The following is a 23,393-nucleotide window of genomic DNA, read 5'->3' as shown; positions in this document are numbered from 1 at the left end:
TTTAACTACAATCATTATTTTACAAAAAATAAATACATTACACAATACTTCTTTTATTATTATCAACAGTAATTAAATAATGTGCATTTATAGAATTAAATGATTAATAGTAAATGATTACAGGATGATGAATATGATACTTGTAATGCTGAGAGTAAATCACATCCTTAGCAATAAATTGTTTTCAGAGCTTGGTTGTGAATTTGTACAAAAAAATGCACTGATCACATACCAAAATTTAAATAACAATGCACTGATGTAATAAAACAAAGTAATTGTGAAAATTTTCAAGGTTGAAAGAAATTGCAAAATGTATAACTAAAAAAGCTTATTCATTTAACCAAGTTGTAAATGAGATTGTGAGATACAGTACTCAAGAAAAGTTGATGTGTAGTATAGCAACAAGGCAAATATGAAATAAATAAATAAAGAAAGAGATAGAGTGAGAGTGAGAGAGAGGGTGAGAGAGAGAGAGAAATAGGAACAACATGAAAAAACCGGAGCTTTTCACTAATAGGAATATTCTATTTCATTCATGTGAAAGTTAAAGATCAGAGATTATATTAATGATTATAGAAATCTTTATTTGCTGAGATGTATAGCAATGTTTCTCAACCACCGGTCCTAGGGATCAGTGCCAGTCTGCAAGACAATGCTACCAGTCCCTGAACAAATTGGTCAAAAAAAAAAATTCAATAAAATGCTACTTTCCTTTGCAACCACATATTTGTGTGAAGCTGGATTTTCAGCCACGACATTTATTAAAACCAAAACAAGAAATTGTTTATCAGTAGATCCATCTCTTTGATTAGGTAATATGATTTGTTTGTACTTTCTATTTTTAAATAAAACAACTTACATTTATTTATTTTCTGATCTTCAGTTACATATTGTTTTGTTGTTTATAAATAGAAATGCTCCCTCTATGAATCATGAGACCTTGCCGATGGTCACCATTGGCAACCATATCAGAGGCATCAACCATATCTGTTGAAAGCCAGATTAAGGAATGATTCCTGAAAGAGAGCAGCAGCTCATATAATAGTTGTTAAGTGCAGGTCAGGAGGATTTAAATAGCCATATCAACATCACTCAATTTTCTGAGAACTGCGCAGCTGAAAGCAATGGAAATATACAGCTGTTTTGTTTCCAAGAAAATGTAGTAGATATTCTGGATGTAAACTAGTCCCCCATTCAGATCTTTGGTTGGGGACTATTAAGGAAGGGGTCACCGAAAATTAAAAAATAATATTCTACGAGTCGGAGGGTGGAATATTACAAGTCTAACAAACATTGTAAGTTAGAAAATTTAAAGAGGAAAATGGATAGGTTAAATGTAGATGTAGTAGAAATTAGTGAGGTTCGGTGGGAAGAGGAAAATGACTTTTAGTCAGGTGATTTTAGAATAATTAACTCAGCGTCAAATAAAAGGCAGGCAGGAGAAGGTTTTATAATGAACAAGAAGATATGGAAGAGAGTAGAGTACTTCAAAAAGCTTAGCGATAGAATCATTGTATAAGGATAAAATCAAAACCTAAGCTGACAGCGATTGTTAATGTCTATATGCCTACAAGTGCCCATGATGATGAAGAGGTACAGTGTGTATACAAAGAAATTGACGAGGCAATTAAACACATGAAAGGGGATGAAAATTTAATAATAGTTGGAGATTGGAATGCAAGCATCAGAAAAGGCAAGGAAAGAAATATTGTGGATGAATACGAGCTAGGCAAAAGGAATGAAAGAGGGGACTGGCTTAGTGAGTTTTGCACAAAGTATAATTTAGTAATTGCCAACAACCAGTTTAAAAATCATAATAGAAGAGTATGCACATGGAAAAGCCTGGTGATACTGCAAGGTATCAGATAGATTATATCATGGTTAAACAGAGATTTAGAAATCAACTCCTTGACTGCAAAGCATATCCTAAAACAGACATTGACAGCAACCACAATTTAGTAATAATGAAATGTAGATTGAGGTTTAAAAACCTGAATAAAAGGTGTCAGATGAATTGGTGTTATTTAAAGAAGCTTGAGAAAGAGGAGGTAAAGAAGATTTTTAGGAGGACATCAGAAGAGGTCTGAGTAAAAACGATAAGGTAGAAAATATAGAAGAAGAATGGGAGAATGTTTAAAAGGAAATTCTTATATCAATAGAAACGAACTTAGGAGGAACAAAGAGAACTGGTAGAAAACCTTGGACATCAGAGGATATATTGCAGCTGATGGATGAATGTAGAAAGTATAAGTATACTAGTGATTTAAAAGGTAAAAGGAACTATCAACAATTAAAAAATACTATAAACAGGAAGTGCAAATTAGTGAAAGAAGAATGGGTTAAAGAAAAGTGGAAAAAGAAATGATCATTGGTAAAATAAACAGAGCATACAGGAAAGTTAAGGAGAATTTTGTAGCACATTAAAGATGGTACATAAATAAAGATGGTTCCGATTTATAATATGAAAGAAAAGGTTCTCATAAGTGGGCGGAATATATTGAAGAGTTATATGGAGGAAATGAATTAGAAACTGGTGTTATAGAAGAATAACAGGAAATCGAAAAGGATTAAAAGGGAGATGCAATACTAAGATCTGAATTTAATAAAGCATTAAAAGATGTGAATGGCAGAAAGGCTCCTGGAATAGACGGAATATCTGCAGAATTACTGCGCAGTGTAGGTGAGGAAGTGATAGATAGGTTATACAAACTGGTGTGTAATATTTAAGAAAAAGGGGAAATTCCATCACACTTAAAAAACAGTGTTATTGTTATGATACCAAAGAAAGCAGGAGCAGATTAATGTGAAGACTACAGAACAATTAGCTTAACTATTCATACATCAAAAGTCTTAACTAGAATTCTGAATACAGAAGAACTGAGAGGAGAGTGGAAGAAGTGTTTGGAGAAGACCAATATGATATCAGGTAAAGTATAGGGGGCAAGGAAGCAATTTTAGTGCTCAGATTAATAGTAGAAGGAAGATAAAAAGAAAATAAACCAACATACTTGGCATTCATAGACCTAGAAAAGGCATTTGATAACGTAGACTGGAATAAAATGTTCAGCATTTAAAAAACATTAGGGTTCAAATACAGAGGCAGAAGAACAATTGGTAACATTTACAGGAACCAAACTGCAATAGTAATAATTGAATAACATAACAAAGAAGCCAAAATAAAAAAGGGAGTCCAACAAGGATATTTCCTACTCCTGTTACTTTTTAAACTTTACATATAACTAGCAGTTAATGATTTTAAAGAACAATTTAGATCCAGAATAAAAGTGCAATGTGAAAAGATAAAGATGCTATGATTTGCTGATGATGTAATAATTCTAGCCGAGAGTAAAAAAGATTTAGAAGAAACAATGAATGGCAAGGATGTAGTCCTACGCAAGAACTACCACATGAAAATAAACAAGAACAAAATGAAAGTAATGAAATGTAGTAGTAATGTAGATGGATCACTGAATATAAAAAAGGAAGAGAAAAGATTATGGAGGTAGAAGAATTCTGTTATTTGGGAAGTAAAATTACTAAATATGGACATAACTGAGCAATATGAAATGCCGACTAGCACAGGTGAAATGGCTTTCAGCCAGAAATATAATTTGCTTATATCAAAAATTAATTTAAATGTTAGGAAAAGATTTTTGAAAGTATATGTTTGGAGTGTAGCTTTATATGGAAGTGAAACTTAGATGATTGGAGTACCAGAGAAGAAACATTAGAAGCTTTTGAAATGTGGTGCTATAGGAGAATGTTAAAAATCAGATGGGTGGATAAAGTGACACATGAAGAGGTGTTGCGGCAAATCGATGAAGAAAGAAGCATTTGGAAAAATAGAGTTAAAAGAAGAGACAGACTTATAGGCCACATATTAATGCATCCTGGAATAGCTGCTTTGATATTGGAGGGACAGGTAGATGGGAAATATTATGCTGACAGGCAACGTTTGGAATACGTAAAACAAACTGTTAGGAATGTAGGCTGTAGAGGTATACCAAAATGAAATAACTGGCACTAGATGGAGGATCTTGGAGAGCTGCATCAAACTAGTCAAATGACTGAAGACCAAAAAAAAAAAAAGATAGAAATAATATTAATTAATATTATGTATATGTAAATTTAATTGCTAGTAAAATAAAAATATGATTATAAGTTTTTTTTTTGCTCGTCAAAAAATTTAAGCTGAGGATTTGCTGGTCCTTGTATATTTTTCTATAATTTTACTGGCCCACCATAAAAAAAAAAAGTTGAGAAACACTGATGTATAGGATTTGACAAGAAAGACTCAAGAAACAAACATAATAAACAAGTTGGCAGCATTTAGGTCATTTTCAGTGAATTTATGAAAAAATGTGAAGATAGTTATTATTTTCGTGAATCCAGCCTTTTCCATTTATCTTTTAGAAATAAGCTTTCTGATAGAAACGGTTATTACTTAGAAAAGAACTGGTAACTGGAAAACCATAGGGTTTTTAAATGACAACAAAAGTTAGCTGGTAGGTTATTAATGGGGTACATTAATATTTTTTTGGATGTTTCAAAAGGACATATAATTAAGTAAGGATATTGTAGATTAATACACATGTGGGTGGAGAAAAACAGTTATCAATTTTGCCATTATTATAAAGCGAGCTTCTAAGTCATTGGAAAACATAAAAGCTCGACTAGTAAAATAAAAAAAAAAAAAAATTATATAGTACAATATTCAAATATTGTACTTTTAGATTAAGTTTTTGTTTTATCTGTAACTTTTGCTACAATATAAGAAATAAATAAAAGTTTTTTTCCAAAATTTATTTAAAATTATCAAATATTGAAGAAATTAACGGGAATATTCTTTATTAATAAAGCTACATTTTGAGATCATATGAAAATCTACCAGTTGTGCCATTACATTTTAATAAGGAAATTACTTAGAATACAGCGAAGAGGCCCTAGAATCTAAGAGAATCTAAGAATCTAAGAGAGCCTAAGAAAATAGAAGTCTAAGAAAATAGAATCTAAGAGGCCCTTAGAATACAGCGAATAATTATCTCCATTACACAATTCCATTACAAGCTTCTGGAATTTAGTTTAATTTTTAAAACCATAATAAAATTCATGTTTTTCTTAGAAATTAAACAATGCTCTTTTGATTAACTTTCATTACAATATGAAACACATGAGTACTATAAAAACTTTGCTGGTAACCATTTGAAAAACCGAAACTCTGCTAATACATAAACAATATTTGTTTTTGTTTAAAATATTTTTACTCAATGTTGTTTTATAGATATTTAAAGTTAACATTTTCAAAACACTGTGATGTCCTTAAGTTTTCCCTTTTGTACGCTGTAATTGTTTAAAAAAAGGTTAAAAACTTATTTGCCTCATGTAGAGATAATAGCCAGTTCTAAACATAATTTTTTTGAGAAACATATTTTTCTAAACATATTTTTTTTGAGAAAAAATACAATATTTTAAATCCAAACATTATCTTTCGTTTTGTACACTATACTCTATTTTTAGATGATTTTATTGCCATGCTTATGTTGTCAAGATGTATACCTGATTCTCTTTTGTATATCAATATACAGTTTTAATAAAAACGTTTTAAAATTTTAATGATATGATTCTATTTATAATAAACTACAGTTCTGAATTTCTGTTGTGAAAATGTTAATTACTGTTTCTATAAAATCTAGGGATGTAAATACCAGTTTGTTTTAAGACTCACTAAATAAATAAATTTGATCAGTACATAATATTACATTATATAAATCACACCAGGGATGGGTAAATATGTTACCCCATGGATAAAAAAAGGGAACTGCTTCAGAATTTGCCTGGGTGGGTAAAGGAAAACCATTGCAAAACCTTGAAGCGAGCAGTATCTCAAAATATACCATTAATTATAAAATAAAAAAATAGATGTAATTAAAATATGTGTTAATTATTTAAAATATAAAACACATGGAACAATATTACGGTAAATTCATGGATATTCTAAATATAAAAAATAACTAAAATAAATCACATTTATATGACAAGCCTAACACAGAAGGTAATAATAAAATTTGAGCATATATTTTTATATAGTAGATGTTGAATAAGGATCGTAACATAATCAAAACAGCAAGCATGACATAAAAACAGACCAAAATACATAACGTAATCAATACAGGGAAAATACAGGGTTCTTTTTTTAATTTCAATTAAAAAAAGAACCCTTCTTCTTTTTTTAATTTTTTTTAAAATTTCATTAAAAGAGTAATATTGTTTCTGAAAGAATGTCTTCTTACTATATTTTAAATAAATTGGTATAAGATTTTTTAAATGGTTCAGTAATTTATTAAAAATGGCAAAAATAGTATAAGGGGTTTTCTTGTATGCCAAAGTATTGTGTTGAGTTACATGAAAACACTTCTATTGACTATTCTAGTAGAGATGGATTTTGTTACTTTTTAAAAATAAATAACTATTTCGTTTAACAAATTATGAACATCATAAATAAAAACATATTGTAACAAGAACGGTATAGCGGGCCTGATCAACGGATTCCTACCAATTATAAAAAAAGTAATAGAAAATGTAATAATTGGAAAGAATCCAGAAAGGGACAAAAAAGAAAACTCTTTTTGTAAAGAATAGATCCGTTTTACAATTGTCTTTTGTTATACTGGCCCTTAGAATACAATGAACTCCTGTTGTACAGTGAGAAAAGACCAGGCTTGGAATTCATGAAACAAAGCTCTTCTCACGCTTTGACTTGGATCCGATCCTACAGGTAAAGAGGCTAACAGTATAAATAGCCCAGTAACACCAGCTAAAAATCAGTTCGGCAGAGAGTTCTGCGAACCAGTCTGCGAGGCGTTACAGTGTTGGTCCTGCAAGGACAGTTCAGCAAGGAGAGGCTGCAAGTTGTGTGAGTTCGGCAGAATTTCACAAACCATCTGAGAGGCATTACGGTGACGGTCCCGCAAGGCCAGTTCAGCAAGGAGAGGCTGCGAGTTAGTTGTGTGGGTTCGACGGAGTTCTGCGAATCAGTCTAGTGAGACGTGCGTTGACGGTCCAGCGTGAAGAGTCACAGGTGTGAGTCTACGAGACGAGTGTGCAAGATGTCAGTTCACCGAGGAGAGTATCCATTTCGATACGATTAAGGTAACGCCACCAGTAATTCCAGTAATCAAGAAATACTATCGGTGAGTTACAGAAAACTGTAAGTGTACAAGTAAAAGAAATAATGCAATAGACTTCATTCATGAACTGTTAGCGTAGACAACAAAAAGGGATTTGCAAGTGAATTTTATAAGATTGTTTGTACTAGTGGTTAAAGAGGGGCAAATCTAGCGGTTTCTTTTGTTATTGGGTCTGAATACTAGTTTTCTGTTTATATACTGGAATAAATTCCGAATGATTATTTATTTTGAACTCTGTTTTATGTGTAATCTGTATTTATTACTTACTATTGACATTATTATCACTATTTGATGTATAATAATTTTGATTGTTATCTTTGTTGATTACGTTATGTATTTTTGTCTGTTTTTATGTCATGCTTGTTGTTTTGATTATGTTATGTCTTATGTCATGTAATTATCGTTTATTACTATTATCCTGACTATTATTGTGGTTGTAATTACTATATTAATATTTGTTTTCATTAACTGGTTTATTATAGTCATTATTGTATTTATCACCGTTGTTATTATTATTAATTTGCCTGGTTGTAATTTGAACATTTTAAACCAATTAACTATAATTATATAAGCATTATAAATTGCCAGCAACCTCTCAATATCCTGATCGTGCTGCACGGAACCACCACGCGACAATATAAAAAACTTAACATCTTTCATTTTGTTATTATCAGTATGTGATTCATACTTATGGGCATCAAACATATGATCTGAAAATTCATTCTGACTTATTGAGGGAGCCACATGAGAAAAGATTATACAGGAATATAAGCAATAAGTATTTAATAACAGTAAGTCTAGCATTTTATTAAAGCACTTCAAATCAGTACGGTTTGATTTTATTACAAACAAAATCAATTTTATCATCCCAAGAGAATCTGTCACCTTATAAAAAGCCCAGAATTTATCTTTAAGTGTAACAGAAATACTATTGTTATCATTATTGGGAATTCTACTCATGTGATTAGCAATGTTATGTCTGAGAAGCTCAGTGAAATGTTTTTATTTATAGTTAAAGTTAGATAGTGTCAATTCATTGAATTTAAAATACCACTGATGAGGTTCAAAATAAAAGGCCAACATTTCTAATATATTTGTTAGATAACATATGTTACCAAATATTTTTGAAAATATTTCATTTAATGTTGTTACACATCCTGGAAATCATAAACAAATAAAAGACAAAAAAAATATATATTTTTATAGCTATTATAAAAATATCAATGACATATGGTTTCTTGATTTATAAATTACTTTTAATAAAATAATTCAGAAGGAACAGGCTTTAATTTGATAAATAATATTTTTTACAACTATTTTTTCTCTCTAAAATTGCGGCAATTCAAATTTAGAATTTTTATTATTTTATTTTATACACAGCCACTTTGAACAGAGATAACCACCACAAATCAAAAACAAATCACAAAAATACATTTTTTTCATAACAAGACAATACATGTCAAAAAAAAAAATAGGAGAAATAGTTGGAAAATTCAACCATTAAACAATTCAAATTAAATATAAGAAAAAAAACAAAGTATTATTTCAGTCCCTTTGATTACAATAGAAAACTTTAACTCATCAAGGTTAGAAGAGCATAAATAAAGAAAATTTCCTAAATTAATTTTGTATTTATTAATGCTAATTCAGAGAATGCTCATTTTTAATTATAATTTAGTATTTTGTTATGGTGATTTGATCACAGTTCTTCTATGGCTTCTCTTGATATTTTCACAATTAACAATCAAAACATTCTCAAATTAAAGTTTTCAGGGCCTAATTCAAATCAAATTATAGGTTTAATTAAACTGAATTTGAATATTTCAATAAGTAAGTGAATAATAACAAAAGTAAGGTATTGATGTAGTAGTGAGGGTTTAATTAATGATAAACTGATTAGTGTAAGTCTGGAGAAAAGAGTTTCTACCTCAAAAAAAAAAATACAGATGAAATAAAATGAAATGGATTACTGGTTGCAAACAGAACTTTGCAGCAGATAAGATCATTAACATTGAGTAAAATATTACATACAATCAATTTTAGTGTTGTCTGTAGTAAATTGCATAACATATTATCTTTATCACATCATTATAATATTGCTATATATTTTTATTTATGCATAACTAGTGTCTAGTATTACTTTCTTTTTAAGTTTAATGTAAAGTTTTAGAAATACAACAGAAAAGCTAACAGTAATGAACAGGTAAAAATAGCTATTATTTAAAATAATTTGTGGCAAACAAAGAATCAATAAGAGAATTAACACAATATAATCTGTTAATTTACAAATACACATCCTCTTTTTCACTGTTAACTTATAAAAAGTTTTTGAAAATACACAGGAACTCTGAACCAGTTCAAATTAATCAATTTCAGAATTAAAGGAATTTCTTATAATGAAACTTTTATCAAGGAAAATAAAATAAAATTTTATTATATTTTTAACTTTTTAATATTAAATTTAAATTAAAGTAATATTAAACTATTGTAAAAATTATTTTATGTATTAGGTGTTACAATGTGGGGGTCAACTATTTATTTAACTTAATGTAGAACTACAGGCAATTGTCCAGTTACAGTCACTTATGAAATATGAATTTTAGAGTAAATTAACAATGTTAAGCCTGATGATTCAAACTCAGAATCTTTCACTTGAGAGGTCAAGATGTACTTCTCTGCCATGATGGATAATGTTAATAATTAATATCTCTCAATCACAGTCAAAATAAAGTAAAATATAAATATAAATATAAATAAAGAAAGTATAATACAATAATAAATCTTAAATGTGCCTGCTCAGTAGCATATTTAGCACAATTATTATTAATATAATTTATATTAAATGAAGCTAATAAGCTAGCCATTTGTAAAAATTTTTAGTTTAGGGGAACTTAAACTTCAAGCCCTTTTCAACTTCATTAAAATTTATTTTTAATATAATAGCAAATACATTACTTATTTGTTAACAGAAGAAATGATAATTAATGTGATATTATTTATTTAGACTAAATTACTCAATATTCACTTAAATGAATTGTGTTAAAACTTTATTATTTAAAATTGTATTTAAAAAAATGAAATGTTGTTCAGTTCATAAAAAACTTTTAAGATTTTAATTAATAAAACAAAATAAAAAGAAAAAAACAAGCATATTCCAAGTTATTAATTAACATGATCACAGTTTTAGCATTTGAAAAAAATGTATTTATTTATTTTTTTTATAGAGAAATTTAGTTTAAAAATTTACATATACATAACATTTTATTAAAATAGTTATTCATGTACTGAAGATGAAATAAATAACTAATTTTTTACAAAACGTAGGAAAAAGTATTCGTTCACAATGAAAACAATTTTCTAAAAGCATGTACTTATTTTCTCTTTATTGTTTGCAAAGTTACAGTGATATTATTAATAGAATGAGGTATCAATTTAAAATAATTGTACTAATAATGCTGACATTACGGAAAACTGAGGCACAACAACCTGTATATAGAAAAGAAATTCAAACTGAATTATACCAAAGACAAGATGTTGAAAATCAAATAATTCAGAATGAAGCAACACAAGATGAATCAAATAACCAGGTACATTTTAATTTTTAATAAAATCAAGGTGCATAGTGCTATACATATTTTTAAATTTTCAAGTAAACTAGTTCATATTTTGTATACAGACTTCAATGATTATTGAAGTAAGTATTAATATATCAATTATAATTAATATATTAAAATTATCAACCGTTTGCTAATTCACTAACTTATACTCTATCTAGAAAATTCATCCTAGCAGGAATATTTTTATTTGTAGAATATTTAATATTATATCTAGAATATTTACAAAAATATTCTAGATAAAGAGCCACGTTGAAAAATGGAATAAATTTATAATAACATTCTGTTTGATAACAAATCAAGCAGATTTCAAGACCACTTTTGTTCCATCCACTTGTAATGCATCAATACATTCAAACAACAATGGTAACTAAACATTCTTTATTTAATCTTACAAAATTCTATTAATGAAATTTCAATGGATGAATTATTTATTTTAAAAGTTGAAGAAAATAAGACAAGTATCCTCTCTAATCAAGAAATTATCTCACATAAATATCAAAAACTTAGGTCAAGTTGAAAATTCTTGTAGAATTAAATGGAACTCTGTAAAAATCTTGTTTATATTACACTTTCAAGTTTATTACATCTCTTCTATTACCAATTACCTCAAAACATTTGAAAAGTATGAATCGACTACTGAACAAAAATTTATCAAACAAAAGTAACGTATTGACGACAATACTTTTTCAACAATGTTAATGAATTTATAACTTATAATTATGGGTTAAAATATATAAATAAAATGCCAAACCATATAAAATTTTACATAACCTCAAGCATAATTTGAAAGTAGAACCTTATTAAACATCTTACTGATTAAAGATTCAACTGAATAAAATCTTTCAAAAAATATAAAAGTAATAATTTAATTTTTTTTCTGTGTTACAACATATTGGAAACAATTATAAGCTTGAATTATATGAGAGAGTTACTCTGCGGGTTATTTTCCCATTCTTTTTTCATTTTTTCTCTTTAAATTCTTCTTTCTTGGAAGAAGTCTCTTCTGAGGTGTCTATCTGTTCTTCTTACAGTGGCTAATCAGTGGGAAGAGGGCAATTCTCTTTATTTCTATGTGTGAACTGTCCACAACACTATTTCCTGTCTGGGTATTGTATAAAAAGTCAAACTACTGACCAATATGACAGTTCAATTAAGCCAACGAAAAGAAAGTAATTTTGGAATGATGAGGTAAAAAGTTTTACAGATATCAGATGCCAACTTACATGTACTTCATCTTCCACTAAAAATTTTAAATAATTCTTTTTCATTTGTCACTATAGGGATAGATACTAATGATTTCATCTGATTTAGTACATATATTTATGGATTCTTCTACTCACACAAATTGATGGGGTTTTTAGAATATTTACCTTAGAAGGTTGGTCAAGGTCCAAGGAAGTAATAATGCATCTTTCATTTAATTACTCGTAACAGATGGAAAATATTTAGTCTTTTAAGTAAATTAATAAAAAATCTGTGAAAATTTTACATTGTACCATGGTGTTTTTATGATGATGTAACTGGATTAAATTTTAAAATAGTAGGAAGGATATGTATCTCGTAATATGTAACTCATCATCACAAATCAGCTGATTTCGACACTGAGAGTTCTAAGGTTCAAATCCTACTAAAGGCAGTTACTTTTATACGGATTTGAATACTAGATCGTGGATACCGGTGTTCTTTGGTGGTTGGGTTTCAATTAACCACACATCTTAGGAATAGTCGACCTGAGACTGTACAAGACTACACTTCATTTACATTCATACATATCATCCTCTGAAGTAATACCTTATAGTGGTTCCAGAGGCTAAACTGAAAAAAGAGAGGAAGGTTATCTTCCTCTAGTATGAAAACTTGAATCAAACCATTCAATTCAACTATTTTGTGCTACACAGTGTAATATTTCTACCTATGAGAAAGAACCTTATTATACAACAGTTTCTATTTTTAATAAATTATCAAAAGCCTGTAAAATCTTCCAACCAAATTATTTAGAATAAAATTAAAAGATATCTTTTCACAGAAACACTATTATATTATTGATTTATTTTTAAATAAATAATGATACGAAGGAGGATAAACCTGAATATTTTGCATAATTGTTTAAGGTATCACTTAAATACCTACTCAAAATTGAATAATTGACATCTTCAAAATTGTTATTCTCTATTGATTTTAGTAATTTATAATTTTTTCATAGTTATATCATGATTATTTTTTAATAAATAATTATTTTTAAATATTAATTTGGACTACAACCACTTCTCTTTTTTTATTTATAATGTTTTACTTTGTAATACTGCTCAGATGAAGGTATTTCAATGTTTATCTTGATTCTTCCAGGTAAATGCTACAGCATATCCTTTTTATTAACCATGGAGTAGCAAGTATACCATTCCTAATGTGATGTATATATATATTTAATGCTTTGGTCTGAATAAAGTATTCGTTTATTTAAGATTACATGATTAATCTCACTCTAGTAATCCTAAAAGAATATAAGAGATTCCAATTAAGTTTTATTTATTTAAATCAAATCATATATTATTCTGCCTATTTCTGAACTGTTTAAACCGATAAAATAAACTCTTGTAAAACATAAAACCAAAATAAAAAGGTATTAAAAACATGAAAAAAATTTTTCAAAAAAAGTATCAGCTTCAAAAAATCAAATTTAAAAAAATTGGAAAAATATATTTTTTTAAATTTTTTGATAAACGTTTTAAAAACTTTTATTTTTTTTATTAATATATTGTATTTTTCATTCAGATCTACAAAAATATTACCGCCATACAAAAGCAAGATGTTTATAAAGAATGCAAAGGTAAAAAACCTGTCTTGTTAAAATAATAAAAGGAAATGCTGAGAAGTGAAATTAACAAACTTAACAAGTAAGGCTAAGTGGCATAAAATAAAATGTATTGTCTTATATCCTGTCACTGATTTTCTTGAATTTTCATACAAAAATATTTTGAATATCAGAATAATATCAGGTTACAAATCATTACTATACAAAAGTCTTATACTAGGTTATGATTATAACAAAGAAAATGAAAAGTATTTTCAAATAATTATGTTGTCAGAGTAATTTTATTTAAAAAAAGAAATATTTGCTATCCATTAGAAACATACAATATTACTAGCAAAGGTACCTTCCTCTGGAATAGAAAAACTAGAAAAACCATTAAACTTATACATATGTGTTGAACTGAGAACCTCAATTTTTGTTTGAAGTCAATTAAAATGGACAATACAAGAACAGTAATACTTTTACACAATGAATGAGATAAATATGACAATCTTGTGAAGCAAGATTTTGCCTAAGTTATACTAGGCGATAATCTAACAAATCTCAGGACTGTGAAGATTTTTTTTTACTTTTGAAAATTCAATATAATATTCTGATAGGGGTTGAGTTGCAAATTTCTGAGAGTAGAATGATGATATAAGGATTATATTATTTTATTCGACTCAGAAAATGCTTCTTGAATAACTCATGATAACAAAAAAGGGAAATTAATATGAGTGCATGTTATTAAACCATCAGTTCATGAGAAAACTGACCCTCAATTTAACTATGATTGATTATACTAAGTATTTAGTATAAGAAAGTTTTCAGTAATTTCTGGTACTTATTTTTTCAGATGCAGGGCACTAAGAATGTTGGAATAAATGAAAATAACCAAAATTATATGAAAGAACAATATTCATCAAACAGAGAAGGAGAAGATTCAAAAGTAAAAAAATCATACTTTTCAGAAAGTTATGCGATACCTCCACACATAATGGATAATTTATCTAAAGTAGCCAAGATACCAGACCAAGTAAATAATGGAATGGTTAACATTATAGCTAAAAGTAAATCGTCTGATAATTTATCTAAGTTACTAAATGTTCTCTTTGCTAAAGCACTTGAAAACCCTCAAGGGTTGGTTGATTTCTTAAAATCACCTGATGAAATTAATCCAAAAACTACATTAAAAATAGAAACTGATGTAATGGCAGGTTATAAAAATGATTTAACAAAAGGAACAAAAATTAATTTTAAACATAATTTATTTGAAAGTAAAGATAAAAAATATAAACTGGATATGAATTTAAAGTCTGAAATTTTATTGTTCAATAATACAGATTATAAAGTATCAAATCAAAGTGGAGTAAGTCTGCAGTTTCAGATGCTATATTAAATATATATTTTTTTTTATAGATTTTTAGAATTTTTATTCATTGCTGTTGAATTTTTACATTACAAAAACATTATTTAATTTTTGTATTAATTTAAAAAAATAAAAAATAAATGTTGGACTGTGATAGTTTTTTTAACCAGGGTCTGAAAAATTTATAACAATTTATTCCACAATATTTTTAACTAATAGAAGGTGCTAATGGCCTCAGATGCTCAAGTTAATTTTTAAAAAAATGATTTTTTTTATTGTTATGTTAAAAAAAAATGTAAACTTATCAATTCTCTACAAGGAGTACTTTTAATTGGTTTGGCCCATCTTTTCCTATAAAACATTTAAAATTCATCTATATTTCAATGAAAAAATGTTTAAATAGAGAATGTTTATCATAACTCCATAAATAATTTGGAAGTTTTATTATATCAACTATTACTCTGGAAATACTTAAAATATTTATGGTTTGTATTTTATAAAATTCATTTGTGGAGTTCAAATTTTTTAAGGAAGCATAATTCTTTTTTTTCTCTCAGAGAAGTTGAACGTAATAAAAGTAAAAAATTATTATAAAAAAATGATTTATTATTGTGCTTTTATTCTCTAATATTTTTTTCATAATATATTTGTATCACCTTTGGCTTTCACCAGGAAGATTGTGGATTTAATTTCAGCCTTGCATTTTTTTATGTTATAAAATTTATTTCTCAACTTTTTTGTAAAATAAAAGCTATTATAACAGGGTATCAGCCTATACTTATTGTAGTAAACAAATAAATATCTACTCCTTCCTTGGTTGTGATGCATGTACCTGAGGTGCAAGAGGCTCAAGTAAGATTACTTTTTCTGAAAGTAATAATTTTCACTGTACAGCAATTTTGCTGGTGAACAGAATAAAGATGTCACTTGTAGGACCAAATATATCACCTGCATATTTGGCTCAGTGGAGAAGGCAAAGGAAAACCACTTTACTCCGCATTCTTTCTAATAAGCCTGTTATGGAATGCTTGTTAAGATGAATATGCCATTTTGGGGAGGGACTAGTAACTCATGTCTGGTTGCCTACAACCATTACAGTTATGGCACTTAACATACATATGTACATTCCATTCTATTCTCAGTACTGAAAGAATATTATCATGCTTTTATGTCAGTTGAAATCTTAGTTTTTCAAAATGATAAAAACAATATTCTAAATGTTTATTTTCTGTCTATCAAATACACAGGGATTATTCTACAAAACAATTTCTTTCAGTCTTATTTATAAGATAATAAAAAGTACCTGTATTAGAAGGGTCATATTACCAACAATAAATTTATTAATGCTATGAAGTTTAAGATAATTTTTTAACTATGTTCATATGCCACACATAGAAAAAACAGGACTGATATTTATAAAACAATGCGCAGCAAATCATAAATTTTGGAAACTACAAACCCCTGATGGATTTGTTTAGTACTTCAGCACGAGAAAAGTCATTGAGACTTGAGACTTGGTTACACTTTTAAATAAGTTTCAGGAATTCAAAAGGCACATTAGATAGCATAAAAGTTATCTACTTATTATACACTTAATAATGGTTACCTAACAACCGAGTAAATGATTATGTTTTCTATCATTGTTACCAGACACTGTAACTGATTTGACACTGGTTACTGAATTTGTAAATAAAATTCTTCTATCAATTGAAACTATTCAAATATTAACCTGAATTTTTTTTAAATTTAAACTTAAAGCATGGTTAAGTAACTTTACAATAATTGGGTGATTGGATTAGTGTGTTAGAAGGAATCCACTGCCTTAAAAATATAATTTAAAAAATAAATTAAATTACCAAAATATTCTCTGTATTAAACAAACAATGTGCTGACTACATCAAAAATGTGAAAGAAATCATTTATCTATGACTATTTGAAAGAAATATAAACATTTTTCTGATGTTTATGCTTAGTAAATTTGAAAATGTGAAAAAAAAAAAGGGTTGTGATTATAAAACTCATTTGACAAGACTTTATTAAGCAGATCAGAATACTGTTACAACTATGCACAAAAGAAATAGATATAGTAAAAAAAGATGATAAACTGATTATTAAAACCTATAAAATTTGTAACTAGTTTTGGAGGAAATATTTCTGACATTTTTAATGGGAGAATCTTTTCCCACAAACTACTTTTCTGAGTAGAACTGATGTGATTTATGTTCTGAATATAATCCTTTATAAACAGGTAACATAAATGTACATAAATCATTCTACACTGCATTTATCCATCCATCCATTTGTTTCCACATATTGTACTACTTATGAGAAAAGTTATCATGATAATATCCATTTCTGTTAATAATATACAAAACATTCATGTTTGGCCGTTCATTCGTGCAGTCATGCTTGTTATAAAACTGCAACTACATGCAGTCATGCTTGTTATAAAACTGCAACTACAGCTACTACATCAATGCTTGCTAGGCTCTTATCATGGTTACTAAGCACAGATAGTCCAGAAGGGCACCCTGGTCAAGTGTAAGGGATAATGACCGACCAGTTACTTTTCCCCTAAAATATATATAACTAACTAATGGCTGATGGATACTTTCATCACAGTAGTACATAATGTACTTCCATCACGTAAAAACTTAATAAAATATTTATTATGTTTAAAATCAACAGCTGAGATGCTACAGGCAACAAGAGTTTATTATATTAACTAATATAATAAGAAATAGCAGCTGAAATATGGTTAAGGTCTACAGATAATTTACTCAGAAGAAATGCTGCAGTAATTAAATCACTGTTCATGTGAATTGAAATATAAGTTTTAGCTAAAGTAAATAAAACAAATAGGTCAGACTGAAAGTCAAACCTTTTTGGAAAATGAAGCCTTACGTTATAGAAAAAAAGCTGTCAACAAAGTTATAATACTTTCCTGGCATTAGTTATTTATTCTTATTTAGTGGAAAATAAAGATACATGAAAAAAATTAAGATTTCTTTTTTGGAGTGGGAGTAATCAATGATGAAGCTTTATTATAAAATTATCATTATAAGTTTAAACAAACCAAAAAAAAAAAAATTTAATTAAAAAAATCAGTAGTTTTAGTGTTTTTCTGCCACCCCCACCTCAAAATCACCTACTAAAAAAGTCTTTTGATTTTTTTTTTTAGTTAACTATGTTAAATGAAAGAAACTAAAAAAATCTCACTACAGAATATATAAAAAAATAAAAAATTACGTAAGATTTTTTTTTTAGTGGTGGGAGTGAATTATGATAAAATTTTACTGCAATATTATATAAAATTAATTTTAATAATATTCATTAACATTTAAAAGTTCAAATAAACCAAAAAAGTACTTAAAAATTAAAAAAAAACTGATATTTTTTTAATCTTTGATCAGCTTCTACTCCCCCAATATTGCCCCAAAGTACTTTTTTTTTAATCATCTGTACTACTACTACGCCTTCTTTCTTATTTCTGTTTAGGCTCTGGAACCACCGTAAGGTATTACTTCAGAGGATGAATGAAGATGATATATATGAATGTAAATGAAGTGTAGATGTGTACAGTCTCAGGTTGACCATTCCTGAGATATATGGTTAATTGAAACCCAACCACCAATATCCAGCACAACTACTATACTCAGGAACACAAAAATAACAGTATAAAAAAATATGAAATAAATAAAAATATTTTTTTTATTATTTAAATCGGAAAAAGATTTTTTTGATTTTTAGAGTCGAAAATTTGGTAACCAAATTTAAAAAAATGGTTAGATAAGTAGGCTTGCAAGTACTGAGCTTGCAAAATTTTACCAACAAACAGCCCCATATTCATGAGTCTCGGTACAAAATTTCATCAAAATCAGTTGATCAGTCAAAAGCTGTTAAACTTCAAACACGCCAAAACATGTAATTTGTATGTACATACAAACATTACCCCTACTTTTTTTTTGTTTTTGGGGTTCATGGGTCATAAAACATCAGGAAATGCAAAAAACCCATACCCCATTTTTTGACTGATTACCATACTTCCTTTTTTGCAGCATAGCTCTACAGCAGCGTTTCTCATCCTGAGGGTTGTGCCCTATTGGGGGTTACAGTGATATGAAAGGGGTTCGCAAAATTAGCCTATAACTTTACATGTAAACAATAATGAAATCATTTTATGAGAAAAAAGCCATTTATTATAAATAATTTACTTACATTTATGTACTTACAAGTACACATGTAAAGAAAATAAATTATTGAGGTGGTTGAGTTTGTTTTTCATTTAAACGTTTTTCCATATGTGACTCTACATTAGAAACACACAAAAGCAAATTGTTTTCAAATGATAAAAGATGAATCCTATATTTATTTTTTAGAGCAACCATAGACAAAAAATTCTTTTTACAGAGGTAAGACATGTAGAAAGGGATTAATATTTTCAATGCTTCTGTAACTAAATTAACATATTCACTTCGACGAGCAAGGCAAACATATCTAATTGTTTAGATGTGAATTGTAGTTGTAATGTTCTATCAACAGACATTTCGATGAGCTGGTCATGAATCTCAACTGGTAATTTAGTAGCTGCAACAACATTTTCACTAAATGTATTCAGTACCCATCTCTTCTAGAAATCATTTTATCTTCTGGGAAACACTCTGCCAACAAAAGTTTTAGCTTACGTAAATGCATCTTCATGCTATCTAAACTATGGTGAATAATAATGTCTTCATCAAAATTTTTCTCAATAAAATTGGAAGTGGCTTCATGCTTTCTCGGAGAGGATTGGAAAGCAAACAACGCAATGTGGTTTCCAACCAATGAGGTAAAACCATAATTTAAATAACTGTCATTGTACAATATTGTCTTTTTACCAATTGATTCAAAAGATGGTTCACTTTTTTCATATATATATTCATTTTGCATAAGAATTTAACTGAAAAAAAAACCAGTACACCGTTTGGTTGAGTCCTGGAGCACAAAGATCGGTGAAAGTCAGGCAGCAAAAGTCAACAGTGAAAACGATGTTCTTCGACATTCTTCGACTCAAAGAAAAAATTCATCATGAATTTGTCCCAACTGGTCAAACCGTGAATTCTAAATTCTATTTGGAAGCAATGAAACGCCTGATGCGTCGCATTCATCGAATCCGGCCTGAGTACTGAGGTCCGAGCAGTTGTACTCTCTTGACAACAATGCCCCGGTACACATGCCAACAGTTTTAACATGTTATTACGCCGCAAATCAAATCACCTTTTTATCCCACCCATCCTATTCACCTGACTTGGCCCAAGCAGATTATTTTCTGTTCCCGAAACTCAAGTTGAAGATGAAAGGTCGCTTTTTCGACAACATTCCGGACATCCAAAGGGCTTGAACTGAGCAGTTGAAGGCGATCCCACGAAGTGATTTCTCCAGCGCGTTTGAAAGGGACTACGAGTGTATAACTAGAGAAGGGTTCTATGTAGAGGGCTTATGAGTAAATTTGTTTATATTTAAATTTGTATTTTTATTTAATTTAGTTCGGGAAGTTTTCAGACATACTGTGTAGTTTTAACTAGATTTCATTGGGTTGCGGTTGGGGGGGGGGGGGGGTCATGAAATATTCATTATATATATTTTTTTACTTTTTGGGATGTTGGAGTTAAAAGGTTGAGAATCTCTCCAATAACGCTATGATGGCAGGAAATTAAAAATAGACAAAGGCTGAAAATAACTAGCAATTTTATATTTTATATTAGCAAAAAATCATTAAATATTTTGAGCTAACAAACAGACACTCAAAACTTTCTTTAACTGTGAGAAATGATCAATTTTTAAAGTAATTTGATTAATATAACAATGACTGTAAAGATAAAAATTAAATTACTTAATGCTTGTATTATGTTACGGAATTCTAAAATTTATATCTAACAGCTGTAATTAAAAAAATATTGGAGAATTTAATCTTAATTGGTTTTAAAGTTGTAAAAATGAATCACATTTATATTGTTGTTGATAAAGAAATTCAAATTATATAGATAAAACAGAAATTTAAAAATAATTTTATTTTTGTACAGTTCCTAAAATCTATAAACCACACATTTATGTAACTTAATGTGATTGCAATCAAAAACATTTAGTGATTATAGTAAGTATATTATTTTTTTATATTTTTTTTGTACAAATACTAAAAATTCACAAACAATACTTTTAAACAATTATTATTTTATTAATTTTTAAAGAATAGAAATAATGATATTAACTACTAAATAAATATACTTAAATAAACCCTTCTTTTAACTGAATGTAAAAATATAAATTCATGAAAAATTAATTAATTCAACCAAGCAGATAAACAGAAATGTAGTTCTAATAAGTGATAGATAATTAGATTTTAAGAGCGGTAATATAAACAAACAATAAACAAAAAACCCCATATATGGAAATGATGTTTTTTTGGTTTGAGGTAGTCTTACCTATAAAAAGCTAATACTCTTTTGTCTTGGTAATGTGATTCATTTTAATAAGAATACATTTTTTTTAGAGGTTGGGAATACTGTCTGTTCTAAAAAAAATGTCTATTTGATCTACTCTTGTTGAGTGTAATAAGCATATGACAGCTTTATTTTCATTTATAACTGTAACTTCTAATTCAGTCTATATGCTAATGGTTTTCCAGCTAATGAACCTGTAGGAAGTGTTTATGAGTATAAAATAAAGTCTGAGAACATGTAAGTCACCAAAATTCGTTGATGAATCAAACACTAATTTTTTTTTTAGGAAATAGCTTTTCATTTTTTTAACATAGGTAGATTTTCTTGTACATTAGAATGTATGTGATTATTGGGTGTTAGAAACTTTCCTAATAAAGAATTGAATTGAAAAAATGCCAGTTTGTAATCTATATTTACTACTTTTATCACATGCTAGGAGATCATAAATATAGGTGTAGAACAAAAAAAATAAACAAGCCAATAAAAAAAAAGTAAAATTTTCTTGCATTGGATTGCTACATCAACATTCAAATGAAGCTTTTACTTTTTGTGTCCTATTTGTTTAATGTTGAACATTGTGTAGTTGGAGCAGGTTAGTTTTTACATTCTAGGTATGTTTGTGTTAATCCATCGGGTTGGTCTAGTGGTGAATGCGTCTTCCCAAATCAGTTGATTTGGAGAGTTCCAGCGTTCAAGTCCTAGTAAAGCCAGTTATTTTTACACGGATTTGGATACTAGATTGTGGATACCGGTGTTCTTTGGTGGTTGGGTTTCAATTAACCACACATCTCAGGAATGGTCGAACTGAGAACGCACAAGACTACACTTTATTTACACTCATACATATCATCCTCATTCATCCTCTGAAGAATTATCTGAAAGGTAGTTACCGGAGGCTAAACAGGAAAAAGAAAGAAAAGGTATGTTTGTGTTGACTTATTTTCCAACATAACTTATTTCCAAGGCTGTATTATTTTCAGTGTTTTTAAATTTGTAAATTACAGAACTGTATATAGCAATAAAGCTACACAGTATACTACATAAGAGAAATTATGCTAATTAAGTCAAATTTTGCATGTTAGGGTTTTTGCAGGTCTTGTTGTTTCATGATTCCTCTGACCAAAATCTCAATTTTAACATTGAAAAATTCTAGTAAGTTGTAGGGGTGGTGTTTTTAAAATAGGTCTGTTTGGTTTAGTTTTTGCCACCTACATACACGCTATAAACAGATGACACTAAGAGAATCTGAACAGAATGTTCATTTAGAGAAGTGTGAACAACTGTGTTCTTCATGATGAAGAACTCAGCGACCAGCCGTCAGTAGTAATGAATAATTTGATTGAAAAAGTTAACAAAAAATTTCAGAAAACCAGCACTTCACTGACCACACATCTGTCTTTGATGTTTCTCGATCTTCAATTTATGAAGTTTTGACTGAAAAATTGGGCTATAATTGTGTGCTGGATGAATGCCAAAGATGTAAACTAACACACAAGGAAAAATAAATGCTGTAGGGCATGAATTTTTGGGGTGTTATAAAAATGAAGGTGATGAATTGTTTGATCACGTTCTTAACAGAGATGAAACCTGGATTTCTTATTCGAACGTTAAGACAAAAAGTGGTCACTGCGATGGCAGCATTCATCTTCTAGACCAAAGAAATTCAAACAAGAAGATTATGGCTACTGTTTTGTGGAACAAAGAGAGGGTCTTGCTTGTCAAATTTAGTGATCACAGAACTACTGTAGAGTGCCAATACTTATTGTGACATGTTAAAAAAAATTAGAAACATTATAAAAACAAACAAAATGGGATACTATCCCACAGGACTTTGTTTCTACATTACAACAATCAGCCACACATGTCAAATCAGAAAGTGAGGTGATAGGAAACATTTCATTGGAAAATCTTCAATCATCTATCCTTCAGCCCTGATTTAACTCCTTGTGA

At 28.6% G+C, this 23,393-nt stretch overlaps 2 protein-coding genes across 3 annotated transcripts in view; one reads left to right on the top strand and one right to left on the bottom strand.

The window, feature by feature from the left end:
• Positions 1–23,393, bottom strand: part of LOC142327790 (nose resistant to fluoxetine protein 6-like) — a 275,777-nt gene that overhangs the window by 70,878 nt on the left and 181,506 nt on the right. The gene's annotated exons all lie outside the window — the stretch shown is intronic.
• LOC142328092 (uncharacterized) lies at positions 9,245–15,128 on the top strand. Of its 2 annotated transcripts, none has more exons than XM_075371582.1 (3): positions 9,245–9,390; positions 10,591–10,774; positions 14,452–15,128. In XM_075371582.1, exons 1-3 carry the CDS (start codon positions 9,383–9,385, stop codon positions 14,992–14,994), a joined length of 735 nt encoding a protein of 244 aa, XP_075227697.1. In that variant the 5' UTR covers positions 9,245–9,382; the 3' UTR covers positions 14,995–15,128. The 2 variants fall into 2 exon arrangements, with proteins under 2 accessions (XP_075227697.1, XP_075227696.1); XM_075371581.1 differs by having other exon boundaries at positions 10,585–10,774.

Source organism: Lycorma delicatula, chromosome 7 (assembly GCF_047948215.1).
Source record: "Lycorma delicatula isolate Av1 chromosome 7, ASM4794821v1, whole genome shotgun sequence".
NCBI classification, from domain to species: domain Eukaryota; kingdom Metazoa; phylum Arthropoda; class Insecta; order Hemiptera; family Fulgoridae; genus Lycorma; species Lycorma delicatula.
This window is presented reverse-complemented; position numbering and strand designations above follow the sequence as displayed.

Excerpts from the sequence above, each read along its gene's own strand:
- LOC142328092 (XM_075371581.1), top strand. Across the intron at positions 10,775-14,451 it reads AAGATGAATCAAATAACCAG|ATGCAGGGCACTAAGAATGT; the intron begins GTACATTTTAAT and ends TTATTTTTTCAG.